The sequence below is a fragment of the Scophthalmus maximus genome, chromosome 8, assembly GCF_022379125.1.
Source record: "Scophthalmus maximus strain ysfricsl-2021 chromosome 8, ASM2237912v1, whole genome shotgun sequence".
Taxonomy (NCBI): Eukaryota; Metazoa; Chordata; class Actinopteri; order Pleuronectiformes; family Scophthalmidae; genus Scophthalmus; species Scophthalmus maximus.
Window position 1 is genome coordinate 8,325,193 of NC_061522.1, and position 14,808 is coordinate 8,340,000.

The 14,808-nt window shown below is 42.4% G+C and overlaps 1 protein-coding gene across 1 annotated transcript; it reads right to left on the reverse strand.

Moving 5' to 3' along the window:
• Positions 1 to 490: 490 nt before the first annotated feature.
• Positions 491 to 3,141, reverse strand: foxe1 (forkhead box E1). The gene is made up of 2 exons (XM_035637663.2): positions 2,981 to 3,141; positions 491 to 2,832 (listed from the first exon to the last, which is right to left on the reverse strand). Exon 2 carries the CDS (start codon positions 2,824 to 2,826, stop codon positions 1,735 to 1,737), a length of 1,092 nt encoding a protein of 363 aa, XP_035493556.2. The 5' UTR covers positions 2,827 to 2,832; positions 2,981 to 3,141; the 3' UTR covers positions 491 to 1,734.
• Positions 3,142 to 14,808: the final 11,667 nt, after the last annotated feature.

A 14,808-nucleotide genomic window follows, 5' to 3' on the forward strand; every position in this document is an offset into this window, starting at 1 on the left:
AAGCCTTCTAATTTCCATTTTCAGTCATGATAAATAAATACTGAAAGATCATTTTTCTGCAGAGAGTGCCTTGGCCACCTGCTTTAAAAAAAACATCAAAAGAAACATTACCAAAAATAAAATCAAAGTATATCTTTCTCCATAGAGGTTTTTTCCTAACGGCACAGTTGAGCAATTGGTAAAAGTTGGTAAAATATTGTACTATAATTCAATGTAGAATTCGTAGAGTAGATAGGAGTCTCAAGTGTTTTTCACTTTCCTTCACTTTCTTTTTGTCTTTTCACTCCTCTATAGATTGATCACAATTTTTCATGTACATCTGATCAGTTACTTTTAAGACAGTTCAAGAAAGCCGTCGAAGGCTAAACCTGAATTTATCTAAATATCTGGTCCTTGTTTTAGATAATACTCAATAATTATTTTACAATATTAAATAAATGCAGTGTGTGAACAGATCACCCATTACATTTTAGTCTCTTGTAGCCTTTTTATTAGACCATGACCGTGTGGCGTGTTCCCCATGTGACTGATGTCTTGAGTGCAGGTCCTGCAATAATGAAATTGTCCATTTGAAATTGGGTATAATTAAAACACCTTCAGATTACTTTTAGGATTAACCGTCATCCTCATTTGATCCACACAGACAAAAAGATCAAGCAGCACTCAAGAAAAACTAGGATCCTTTGTTGAAAAAAAAAGAGAAGAAAATCTGTCAACAAATTTCCGGTAGAAAATAAAGTGTCTTAACTATAACAAAGCATTTCCTATACGAGTCTCATCTTGTCTGATGCGCAGACTTTCTGTGGAAGAGGTTCTAGTGTCGCCGTAAGGGACTCGCATTGCGCAAATTTATAGGCTGAAATATTGAGTTACAAGTCAATTCATTTTCTTTGACGAGTGGATCCATGTGGTAGATTAACCGTGTGTCTAAGAGCTGTGTCGATGTCTGGACATGATAACTGAGGCCGGTCACGGTTACTGCTGATACTGTGGCTCCAGACAACACTTCAGACCAGCTGAGCTGAAACTGTGTAGAAAGCAAAGTAAACACCACAGAGACACGATGGAGGGCATTTTTCATTCCTGCTGGCGTTGTGTCTGGATTTGTTGTCCTTGATATTTAGCAATATAGTTTATTCGTAAGATTAACAAATATATCTGATGTTATAATCATATGTCGCTAACTGTTTTTTACCTTGCTGTGCATCTAATGTTTCTCCGGGAATAATAAAATAAAAATGAGGGTCTGAAACAATTGCTTGAATTGTAATTGCAGTATTATGTCAATTATTTATCAAATGTTTTCCATATGATTGTTTTATTTCAACAAAAATGACCTATTATGCATTTTAATATGGAAAAAAAAATACATAAAAATCTAAAGCTGATGTTCTTCATACAAGCCACTTAATGCAAAGCCTATGACCATGAAACAAAATAATTTATAGTAACATTTTAGCATTTCGTCTTTAAACTTACCAGTTACGTAAATATTTAACATGTACATTAACATCATGACAAAAGAAAAAGCTCACAACCACACATGAAATTCGATTAATTTACATTCTCACATGTGAAGAGGGGACATTTTGAAACCAAATTTAAAGCGTGATCTAGATTATGTGTATTCAGTTTTTGTCCATTGAAAAAAGCAATTTTGTTTGTCTGCAGACATGTCTGGCTCACTTGTCTCTGATGTTCGGTTGAGAAGCGAGATGCTACATTCTCAGTATCTCAGATAGCAGACACAAACCTGTCTATACTCCCCGGATATGTAGGGTGTCTCAGATAACCCCCTGTGTTGCCGATGGGACCTGCAGCGCTGTTATACTGGGAGAAAGAACCCAGCTGCACCGGGGACATCCTGCTGTAATGGTCCACAGACTCTGCAGGCCCGTGGGCATGGAGGCGTCCCGCCGCTGCATACCCCTGGGTGTGGCCCTGTCCATATGAACCCTGGTGTGCATGGTGGTGTGGGTGCACGTTTGGCCCGGAGTAGGTGAACCCGGGATGTGTAGTCGAGCGGGGTGGCAAAGGTCCCCCGCATGGTTGGCTCTGGAAAACTGGGGCTCCCAGGCTGCAGGGACTGGATCCGTTCGGGGGCCCCTCTGGACTAAAGGTCCGGCTGGGCTGCTGCATCCCCTCTGGCCCCTGACCTCCAAGCATACTGCCTGGAGTTGGGTGTCCCATGAGGTTATTGATGCTGAACATGCGGTTCTGACCTGGTCCGAACGCAGGAGGTGATGAGGAGGGGTAGTAGGCCGACGGTAGCTGCTGCCCGTAGGTCGGACTGACCGTCATGTTGGAGTAGACTGAGTTGGAATATGCAGCCGACCTGGCAATCTGGACAGGGGAGAAAACTGGCGTCTCATGCACGTATGAGGCGTAGGTGGTGAAGTCACAGCGCTTGAACCTCTTCCTCCGCCTGAGGAAGCTGCCACTCTCGAACATGTCCTCGGCGTTTGGATCTAAAGCCCAGTAGTTGCCCTTTCCTGGCCGCCCCGGCTCTCTTGGGATCTTGATAAAACAATCATTGAGTGTCAAGTTATGGCGGATGGAGTTCTGCCATTTCTTTGAATTGTCTCTGTAGAAGGGGAAGCGCTCCGTGATGAATTTGTAGATGCCCCCCAATGTCAGTTTGCGGTCAGGAGAGTTTGCTATGGCCATGGAAATGAGTGCGATGTAGCTGTATGGGGGTTTCCCCCGCTGGAGAGGTCTCTTCCTCCTCCGACCTCTGGCCTGCACCTCTGTCGATGGTGGAGGGTTGGAGTCAGATAAAGTGTCAGCGGGAGACTCTTTCTCCACTTTGACCACCGGCATTGTCATGGACAGCTCAAAAGGAAACAGATTAAGTGTAAGTGCTGTGCAGCGCTCGTCGGTCCACAGTCTGTAATCACAGTCAACTAATTTGATCCAGGACAGTGGAAACAGAAAAAAAATCCTTCCAGAATAAAAATCACATTCGTTTTTCACAACTCACTGTCTTTGAGTCCAAATCCAACAGTTCTTCATTAAAGAAATGAGCTTTTCCAAGAAATCCTGTTTCATTAAATGCGGCGCTCGTTCAGCTTATTCCTACAGTTTGTTGTCAGGCTAAGTTGAGGAGTAAAGGTGTAACAGCGCCATGTGCGCTGTTCAAGGTGTGTGTGAGAATGAGTCACTCAGCGTTACCTGAGGAGTGTATTGCCTCCGCAGAGCACCTGAGGGGCCACACCCCCTCCAAGCAACATACCTCAGCTTCATAAGGGCCTATTGTTCGTGATTGACAAAGTCGGCATACTTTGCGGTGGACATTTCTATTAAAAATGAATTGACATATCTTTTATGTGGCTGTGATTAATGTTATCTTAATCTTGAAAGTCATAAAAGTCTACTGTCCAAAACCAGGACCAACTTCTTCAAACAGATTTTTGAAAGCTGAGCGTTGTTAACAACCCCCCCCCCCCCCCCCCCCCCCCCCCCAAAAAGAACACTTTTCACCTTTGATTGCCTTTATTGCATTTACTTGCAACTGTCAGAGTGACACTATGCAGGACCTCTTAGTTTTAATAGACCAGAACTGTCACTAAAAACATTGTTTCCTCTTCATATTCAAATTACCCTTTAAAGTCGACCTCGGTTTATTTTAAAAAGTCCAAAATGGCCCACGTTGTTTTGACGTTTAACACTAAAAGACCTCTTTAGTGGTAACTTAACCTACGGGTTGTTTTTTCAGCCCTTCTTCCTTGTTTGTTCTGTGCCAGTGGTTGGGCAAGCCAACTGTGTCAAGAGATGTAAATGTTTTCCAGACAAAAGCCCTCATGTGATTTCAGCATGCAAAATATAGGCCATCATCACAAGCCCGGGACGAGAACCCGAGTGACAGGAATAACCAACTCTTAAAGCTGGATATTGAAAGTGGTCAAGGAATTGGTCGCAATGCTTTGCTGGACACGATTCAATGTCAGTGTTGTTGTTGTGTCAAGTTTTTGCCTTTTGCACTTCCAGCTACTTTTTGCAGTGCGGAAAACTGCCCCGCTCCGTTTTAATTCTCAGATAGTCCAATCTTTGAAACCTCTGCTTTCATGTGGACTTAAAGCCCTCTTCAATTTCAACTGCCCCAGTGATGGAGGCTGCTCTGTGCAGCTCCGGTGGTATGAAATCCTGGGACTCCCGAGAGCTAGGGTTCATCACCTTAATCTGTTAAACAAACACGGAGGAAAACACAGGCAGCACCCTCCCACTGCTCAACACCGGGCCGGGTTACCGCTGAGGGCATGTGTCAGAGCAGGAGCGTGGTGAGAGAGCGTGGGTTTTGCGGAGACAAACAGCCTGATGAAGGGTTTAGTCCTGTGGCGAGGGGTCAGGGGTCAGGGGTTAGCTGGGCTGGACCTGGGGTTTGTGACAGGATGAGATACGTCCACATGAGATACCTGCTACTTGTTGATCAAAATTAAGTTTCCCTCTGCTCTCATTGTGTTTGCATTCCAGCATGAGGCAACTTGCCAAAAATAGCAAGGCGAACACGAAACAAAGACAGGTGCAAAATTCTTTTAAGAGGCCGGATGATTTAAGTCTGATCCCATCTCTTTATGTCGTTTTTAAAATATCCAGGTATAATCTCCCGAAGCCTCAGTCAGTGTTTGCTCCTTGTTTAGGCAATGTTTGGTTTCCTTTCGCCAAGGAGGTTATGTGATGGGTTTGTATCTTTTCTGTTTGTTAGCAGGATTATTCAAAAAGTTATGGACGGGTTTCCATGAAAAAGTTATCAAAGATCGCTCTCGGCCAAGGTAGCAGGACATTACATTTTGGGACGGATCCGGATCATGATCCAGGAATTTGTTTGACTCTACGAGGGCTCTTGTTATATATTTGATTATATTTGATTAGTACTTTAGATCTTTTTTTAGAAGAGGAAACATTCACCTTAAAGTTGTATGTGAATTATTGTGCAATTAGTGATGCGACTTCTATTGTGGTGCTAAGACGAATCCACTTTTTTCAGGTGAAGTAGTCAAGTTATCTAGTTTTACTTAAGTATACGTAAGTGTATGACAGTTTCCCCCACCCCCCTATGCTTTATCCATTTATTTTTGAATGATGGCCATTTTCTTTTTATCCAGTTATACCACGTCATGTTGCACAGTGACAAACTCTTCAGCGTCAAGATCCGTGTGTAGAGGCCAGGCAGAGCCACCTGACACCGCTGTCAGGGGAAGGAGAGAAGTCGAGACAAACGAACGAGCCACTGGATCACAGTGGATGGTGTCATTTGTCATTTTGTGCGTTTTCTAGTGTAAATGTAAATACATGTAATTTGATGCTAATGCATTTAGCTGATTAAGTGATTTGTATACAGGCAGAAAGTGAATCGCCAACTGTTTCGATCATTTATCAAACAAAACAGCAAAAGATAGTAATAGTTTTAGCTTCTTAAATGTGTATTATATCATTGTAAACTGAAAACATTTTAGCTTTGGACTATTGGTTGAAGTATTTTGGTCACGTCACAATGGGCTTTGTGATGACTTTCATCACCTTTTTGTGACTCTGTGTCACAAATATGTATTTGCTGTTCTTCATCTAAATGTATTTGTGTAGCGCCAAATCTCAACATACTTTATCTCTCGACGCTTCACATAGTGAAGTTGAGACCTTGCAACATTACAAAGAAACCCCACCACAACAGTAAGCACTTTGCAACAGCAAGGACATTATGTATATGAATCAAAGAAGACAGCAGAAAGTGCAAAATAGACTATACACATGATACAATTATAGGATTAATAGGATGAAGTGTTGGGATGTTCAGCCAATCAGGAGGCAGGTTATGTTTTACCTGATTGAAGTCCATAAATTGCACAAAATTTATATTTGAGCCTGTCAGCCTCGACAGTTTAACAAAGTGAATTTGAGTTGCGTTCTTAAGGCACGATGTAAACACAGGTCATATTTCATTAAGCACTCGTATCCACGTGACTGTAATAATGTGTTTGTGTGGATATTCCCCTTCAGCCTCTGACAGATGTGATAGACACGTTGTGGACCTCACCCTTTGCTTAAGACAGCTTCCTCTGCTTCATGGTTAGGAACAATTAGTGGCGAGTTATTACTCAGGTACCTGTTGTTACCGGAGCTCAGGGCTCATATTTGCCATAGTTTGCTTATGCATCATGATTTGGCATCTGTACAGCAGTGACTGTCTTAATATTTGTTCATGAGCCTTTTATCCCAGTGTCTGTGCTGGCGGATTAAAAATATGGATTATGCCGCTGAAAAACGACTTCACTGTCAATGTGTGTGATTAAAGATGAATGTGTTGATGTCCAAGCATGGATTGTTCTGTGTGACTTTGACATTTACACTAAATCATATTAATAAATAAATAGCAATTCTGCTATTTTGTAAACTACCTGCTCGGCACCAAACAGCAGACAGACAAACTGCTGATTAATGCTAATGTCGCTCTGTAACCACTGGATGAAGATTAAAAGTGTTAGTGGTAAAAAAAAATAATGATATATCATTCTCTTTTTGAAAAGCTAATTTAGCTTAGAGATAAACAAACCACTTACAGACACCTATAAAATGTGGACACTGCCAATAAGCAAGAAAAAAATATAACATTGCTACACATATATCATTTACAGCAGTGCATGCGGTGAAAAGGGAGACAAATTGCATAGATGCATTAATATAACCCAGCATTGTTTGTAAAATGTTTGCTCGGTTGCCTAAAATTTTGAAATCCATTCAAATTTCATGTTGTTTTGTCAACCTAAGGCCCTTGTTTCCTATATGTGGGATTTTTGATTCTAGCGTAGCTTAAGCTGCAAACACAGCCCCCCCAAATCCTTCTGCTGGAGTGTACTTGGGCTTAGCGTCACCGAGTATACGCTGGGGCCTCTGGAGCCATGCACCGGTGGCGTCGGGAGAGGCCTCCACCTGTCCATCACTGTGCAGCGCGGAGACGCAAATGACGGCAGTCGGCTGGGACAGCTTCACAAGAGAGCAGGGCGGCAGCCGAGGCAAATGAAGGGCTCTACACGTTGTGTCTCGCGTATACTTATGGCCCTGCCAGAGGGAAACGGCTCTCTCCAAACAAAGCCAAACAAATTAGACATTTGAATTTCAACACTCGACTTTGGACATTTGGTGGCTGCACGAGTACAGGCTGCAGGTGTCTTTGCAGCATTGATGGAGCAGATAGGAAGCTTTTAGACAGTACTGTAGCTGAGGTAGACAGAATGGCAAAGATCATATTCTATAATTTGTGTGTTAAAAGAAATACAACTGGTAAAAAAAGAGACGTTTCAAACCCTTTTGTTTGAATGAACTGGTAAAAAAGAAACTCAGAATGCTCGATACAAACAAAACATCCACGTCAGGTTGGACTCAGTCACTGAAAGCTGAGGAAGGACACAGGTTGACCTGGACAGTGGAAGGTTGGAAAAACACTGTCATCAGAATTTGGCTTCAACAGCATGAGCCCAGGGATCCAACCTGCCTTGCGTCAGCGATCCAGACTGGTGGTCGTGTAATGGTGTGGAATGTTTTCTTGGCACACTTTAAGGCCCTTTGATAGAAAACCCATCTATTTGTTTGAATGCCAAAGCCTGAGTACTGTTGCTGACCCTTATGGGATGTGGGGGAACAGATTCGCAGCAAGAATGTGCAGCTGACAAATCTGCAGAAATCATGTGATGTGATCATCAGAATCTGAGGCTGTTTTGAGAGCAAAGGGAGACCCTGCCCAGTATTAATGTGGTGTTTCCCACTAAGCACTCACTGATTATATACTGTATGTCAATCACTTTGAAACCGAAGACCTTTCCCCCTCATGATATAAGGATGTTTTTGTTAATGAATTATGCATAAGCATGTTATTGTTTGTTAATATTATTACTAGGGCTGTCAACAAATGTTCTGAATCGATTATATAATCGGACATTCAATTGACATTCAATCAGTAATATCTGAAAAATATGAATCGAAATGAGCATGGCTTTAATTTGGTATCTTTAAAAAATATATGTGGACCTAAAACAATTTCCTTTTTGAAATGTTTAGCTCATCCTCAAATGCCACCTTGAAATGCTCAAGCAAAAATGCCCCACAGTTTTGTTTTTTTTGCCATATCAATCATTAAAAAAAAAGAAGTTTAGTATCCTTTTATGACGAAGCTGTTCATTTGTCTTCTCTTGCCCCGGACAGGCCACTTTCTAGAGAGTGAGGGCTTCTTGTTTGCATTAGCAGCTGCAGGGGCCTGCTGAGGATGCAAAGTCCTGACGGTCGACTTGCTCCGAACCCCGAGCCAGTTTACATAACTGAAGTGCCGCACTGCCCAGGAAACCTGCCGTTAAATCCCAATGTGTGAGTTTGTGTGTGTGTCCCTCGTCTGCACGTTGACTTGCAGAAGAACAAACGTGTGGATTTGAGTGATATAAAACTATGAGCTGTTGTTGTGGCGTTGGACATGTTTTATTGCTCATTAGTTACACCAACCTGTGGCAAATGCCAGATGTTTCCACCTCTGTGGGTCGTTGACTCCCTGGTGCCACATGGCCATCGTTTCAGAGTTGATAGCCGCATGAATTAAAGTGTAAACCTTCCTGGTACGGTGTGTTTGGATGACACCTTGACTAACTGATAGCCTTAAAGATTAATGCTCTGAAATGACAAGCGCAACTGTGTACACTGGCGAAGAAAAACACTCTCGTGACATTACAAGGCGCAGCACTGAAGAGCAAACGGGGACAAAGAGTGGCAGTCACGATGTGCCGTGTAACATAAGAAAGAACGTTCTGAGGAACAATGTGAACAGAAACACACACAAAGGACACGCAAAGTGAGGTTTACAGAAGAGGGCCACTTGTATTTACAGTTATTACAGCGACCGTGCACAGTGCATTTTTCCTGGCGAAGCCACTGGCCTTGCATTTCAAAACGGGGTTATCGTCGTGTGTATCGCGCACACATTGTGAATATCAGAGTTGGTTCTTCACACAACGACTTCTGTCACTTTTGAAATGCAACACCATAAATGCCTTCCAGGGAAGAACCCTGAATTTATGTACCGTTGTCCCCAGTTGAGTGATTGTAATGCCCAGCCACTCTCCACGACGGGCGGCTTTTCACCCCGACTTTGAATGTGGTCACTTTGGAGCAGCTACAAAGACTCGAGCCTTCTGCCATGCGTGAGACCGGCACGTTGTACGAACAAGTTCTTCTTCATGAAGCATAAATTGCCCTCTCGGCTCAAAGTTCCTGGCAAGTCCTTTCTTGGGATCTCTTCACAAACAGGGCCACATTACAATTCACACTCGATGTGAATCAATCTCATAATCGCCATGTTGCTTTTAATAATCTAATTTGAGCTCAGGGTGTGAAGAACCCACAGACGTCGAAATACCTGTGAGTCGCACACATGAAACTGATAAAGAATTTTGAATAATAGGTGACGTTACAACAAAAATCCATTGACTGCATTCATTTCTACGTGCCATTAAAGGTTATTAATAAGGCTGTGGTTATTCTATATTTCTCTTATCATCAACACCTTCTTTTGAAAAACACTAGCCAACCGTTGATGTAGCCCTTAACACCTTAACACCCACGGCCCACTGGTTTCTGCTGAAGATGTGGAAGCAGGTTTTAAAAATAGTCACAAAAAGAGATATATTCGTCGTCTTATATTGGACCAGCAGTTATGTAAAACATTCCTCCGATCATCTCCTGTCATCTTTCCACTGTATTGACAAGAGGTTTAAAAAAGGATTTGTCGCTATCAGAGCTGCAAACATTAGTCGGTCAGTTGAAATGACTGTTGGATGAGGATGAGCGGTGCGATTCCAGCTCGGAGGAAGAGGGAGTGAACCACCTCTTATTCACATATTTACAGATCGGTCTGTGAGTTTATCAGCAGGTAATCAAATCTCCAATGTTACTGGCGCAATATTCACGGGCAGTGGTGGATCAGGTTTTCTTCGCATGACTCACGCAGAGTCTGACTCACCTGTCACCCTGGTGGCGAGTCAGAATCTGTATCAGAGCTCACAACTAAAGTCATGCCTGGTTGCAAATGTCAGTGCGTCCATGTCAGCCGGGCTCCGCTCAGATCTATGTTTCAACACCTCGCCGATGTCTCAGCCTGCACGCAGCCCGGGCCAGATGTACGTGAGCATCTCTTTTTCTTTTTTTTACCCGTGCCTGCACCTGAAAGGATCCCCACTTGCACAATAGGATCACACATTAGGATGGTTGACCAGTAGGAGTGGAGCACCGGCCTTATTTTGTTCTACTTCATTAACGCAGAGTCACTTTTCTCTGTATGTGTCTGCTGTCTGAGGTTGGAGAAGAGTCGCAGGAGATGCGTTGTTACCACACAGAGCTCCTGTGGCTTTTGGCAAGGTATTTCCCCATGCAGTGAAGCGTTTGCTGTCTATTCTTTTTCTCGAGTAGCGTAGCACAGCTCATTCTGTGTGCGGGCGAGTAACGGCAGGCGATTCTGTGCAATACCTTTCAAAAAACAGGCGGCGTTCCACAATTAAAGCCCTTTTCTAAGAAATACATTTATCCACTCTCCTGCTGAGAGTTGGATAATTGTATTGACAGTATTTCTGTTTCAATGGAGGAATTAATTCGGACCGGTTTAATTTCATCGGTGTATGATTTTACTTCCAGCATCACCAACTTCAGATGCAGACAGTACACGGCACTAGTTCAAATGTGCCAAACTGAACGAATCATCGTTGATTAGACTTCATAATGGAGGCAAAGACTGCAAGCAATCCTGCAAAAATTGCAATAAAATAATATGTGTGGTACCACACCTCTCCTGCTTCTTTTTCTTCTATTAATAATTCCGTCTCAACTACCTGCAATTAGTCCGAAGGCCTAAGCACAAACAACAACAACAACAACAACAACAACAACAACAAAACCCAACATGAACACAAAAACAGTTCCACACAAAAACTGGCCATCTTACATCTAGCTCTAATGAAACAGCATCAATTTCAAAACCTCAACGAAACAATTTTTTACCGGTATATCGGGTTTAACTTTATTTATTACATGGTCTCAGGTGTTTTGTCTTTACCTGGGTGATCTATAGGCAGCCTGCCAAAACCATTATGCCTATTATCGCAGCAGTAGTGGGCAATTCATTTTCCAAAATCTTCTATCTAAACCTGATCATAATTGCCGCTTCAATCACGGGTATTGCAATTGTTCAGTGGTGCACAACAAGGCTTTTGTGTGTGTCAACGCTGACGGGCTTTCACCGCTGCCTAAATCCTCTGATTCCTAAGCAGGAAGATACAGGTATTCATCCAGCTTCCACTGATATCCGTGAGCACGGTGTTGTTATCTCAGCCGTCAAACTCCTGACATGTCTTTTTAAAGCTTGGCTGATGAAGGACTTGTGGAGAAGACCTTGGCTCTAAAAATGCGTGTTTGACTCTATATGATGTTGTACCTGTCAATTTTGTTTTGATAAGAAGAGATGATGGATTTTTTATGAGTTTTAAACAGCAAGTAGCTGTTGTAAAGGGATCGGTAATACCTCTTTGAAAATAGAAGATAAAACTGCATGGTGCACTAGATCTTAACCTTGGAAGAGGAAATTAGTTTTGTGGTCAGGTTAACCTTACAACACACACAGAAAGATATAAAGAAATACATAAATAAAGAATAATGTATATATATACATACAATATATATATAGTTTTCATATTAGAGGTCGATTTTCTGGTAGGATCTTTTGTATCTCCCATAATTTTTGACTCCTTAACACATATGTCTATTATTAGCAGTTCAGCCAAAAGAATAAACTCCTTTAATTTTTATAAAAGTCCCCAAAATTCTGTCATATGTTAAAACATCTTAGGTTGCAAAAATGTTTCTTCTTCTTCTTCTTCTTTTTCTTCTCTTTCATCTTCTTCTTGTTCTTCTTTTCAATCTCAGCAAGAAACCAAATAGGTGTATTTCCCAAATTACATCGAATTATTCCTATAATTGTCTTGCCTTCCCTTGATAAGTGTAAACTAGGTTAGGAAAGTAAAGCAAAGGCCATTTGTACATTCATTCACTGAAGTGTTAGATTGGTACAAGTTGAATCCGTGTTTGTCTTTGTTTTTTGATTGTGTAAAAGTTTTTTTTACTGGTCATTATAAGTACTTAGTCAGATTAACTTGGTTTCCCGGTTACATTGTGTGGTCACAATTTCTACCGTACATTGATAATCAAGGTTCTTTCCACTTAATATAGCAGACACACGCAACGGCATCGGCGGCACCACATCTCCATGCATGACTAGAGCATGACCACTCAAACTGGATGCGGTGCAGGGCCTTTCCACTTGTGTGTGTGTGCGTGTGCGTGTGCGTGTGTGTGTGCGTGTGTGTGTGTGTGTGTGTGTGAAGAGAGAGGTTACGGTGTATCAGTATCTGGGAGGCTGCACTTCTGACTCAGCCTTGCATGGTAGCTGGCCAAGTAAGACAGTGAGAGAGAGAGAGAGAGAAATCCAGACTGGTATGCTGTTTCTTTCCAGTGCCACCTGTGTGTCTGTTACTATGGGATTTGTACCTCCTCAATCACTGACACATGTGGATTATCTGTACTTAAGGCAAAAAGCCAATACAAGCCACATCTTGTGTGCAAGCAATCAGGCACTCAAGCACAACATATCTTTGCCTTTGTGGATAGAATCATCTAATGATCTGCTACCAGTATAATTGCCGTGATTAGACCTGAAAAAATTAAGTTTGTTTATTTTTTCAACGTAACCTTTCCCAAAATTAACCCCATTAAAAAACAAAAATACCCAGAAGATTAAACAAAGCCTCCACCTCCACCTCCACCACCCCCTTTTGATGCCGCATGTGGCGCAATGGTGGATTTATTCTCCTGGCGCTCGTTGGGTTGGATGACAAGTGGTCTTTGTGGTTGTGTTCTGCTTGGCAGAGGCAGGCGAGCTCAGGTGTAAAGACGAGTCAAAGGTGGGTCAGCTGTTGGGGAAACATTATGAGCAAAGGAGTGAGAGAGAATATAAAAATACTGTTGAACAATGCTGATAATCTCCTTCATGAGAAAACTATTCACCTGTATTTTCTATTCATTGCAGGAATAAGACTGACACAAAAGCAGATACCGTCCTTTTCTTTGTTTGCCTTTCACAACTGTAACCATGGTCGATTCATCAACACTGTCACAGGATTTTTTAAAACATTCATAATGTGCTGTTTGTCTATTATTGTTCATACATAGATTAACTGGGATGGAAGGAGGGAGGTCAATGAAAAGGTTCATGCCAATAGTGCATGTGTGTGTGTGTGTGTGTGTGTTTGTGTGTGTGTGTGTGTGTGTGTGTGTTTGTGTGTGTGTGTGTGGGCAACCTTGTATTCTAAGAGATTAAAACCTTATGTAGGAATCCAAATATTAACAAATCAAATACATTTAAAGCTGTGATGTAATGAGACGTGATACCGTCATAAATAGATGTAATGTGTGAAGACGGATTTCATCAGCTGATTTGTGACTAAAGGAGCATTCTGATTTATTATATTTTGGGTGGGTGTTGTTTTTGTAGATTTGGCGACCTTTGGCGATTAAAGCACAGTGCGTATTGGAGCGTAGGTACAGTGTGATTGACACCTAGTACGGTGCACGGTTGAAGGTGTAGGTGGACGCGCAGTGGATAAGATCTCAGTCGGACCCACCCCCTGCTCCTACGTCTGGTTCCCAAAAAAATCAAGATGGCGCGGGTCAAAATGCAAAACCCGAGGCTTTCAAAACGGCATTTCACTAACTAATGGGTGACGTTACGGTGGGTTGCCACTCGGGTATTGGTGTCTCGCTCATGTGACTTGGTTCAGATTAGTGGTCTTGTTGTTTTTAGTCGTCCTGATCAGAAGTCATCATGACCTCCAGCGGTGCAGGACATTGCTGACGATGAGTAATTATATATTAATCAGTTGTTTTTCAAAAAAGTTGTCTTAACATGTTGATGAAGAAAAAAGGGTCAAGCAGCTTTTGAAAATAACAATAGTAACGTATTAAATTACTAATAAAAATACATGTGCAAATACTTTATGTAAGTACGCATGAGATTAATTGTTTTTCACAACTCCTATTGTGCTCCTGTCTGTTTAAGGGTCTGCATGTTGCATTAGCAACGGTGAAAAGGTGAAAACACAGGGATTTAGTCAGGTTGGAAATGAACACGAGTGCTGTGCGAGTCCACGATCTGAGCATGTAAACCTGTTTTGAAACAGTTTTGTCCAGTAGGATGAAGCTCTGCTGCTTGTGACGCGATGAAGCGAGTGATGAAGAGGAAAAACCCGCGTTAGCCCGAGTCTGTCCTCGGGAGACCGTCCTCTCAGTCCAACACCTGGATGCACGTTGAGGCCTGACAGCTGCACCGATACAATAATAAAGTTATAAATGCACGAATAAAAAATGAAACAAAAACAAGACGTTGCGTGTGTGCATGCAATTGAGTCTGCATGCTCATGTGCACATGTGTCTGAATGTGTGTGCGTGGTTTGGGGCTGCGCTCGCCGGAGCGATAAACTCAAGCACCTACGCTCTGTCATGCAGAGAGAGGTTTCAGCCGCACAATGGCGGAGTGTTGGGTGTGACTGTCTCCGGGATTAAAGACGGAGAATAGATCCAGAAAACGGACAGGTTCCACCGCCTGGCTCGTCGGGACTCCTCCTCGACGCCGAGTGGTGAAATCCTCACACGCTTTAATGTCTCCGGGTCTGAAAGCAGTGCGAGTTACATTTAGTTGTTTTCATTTATGCCAAATTATACTTTTGAACCTGT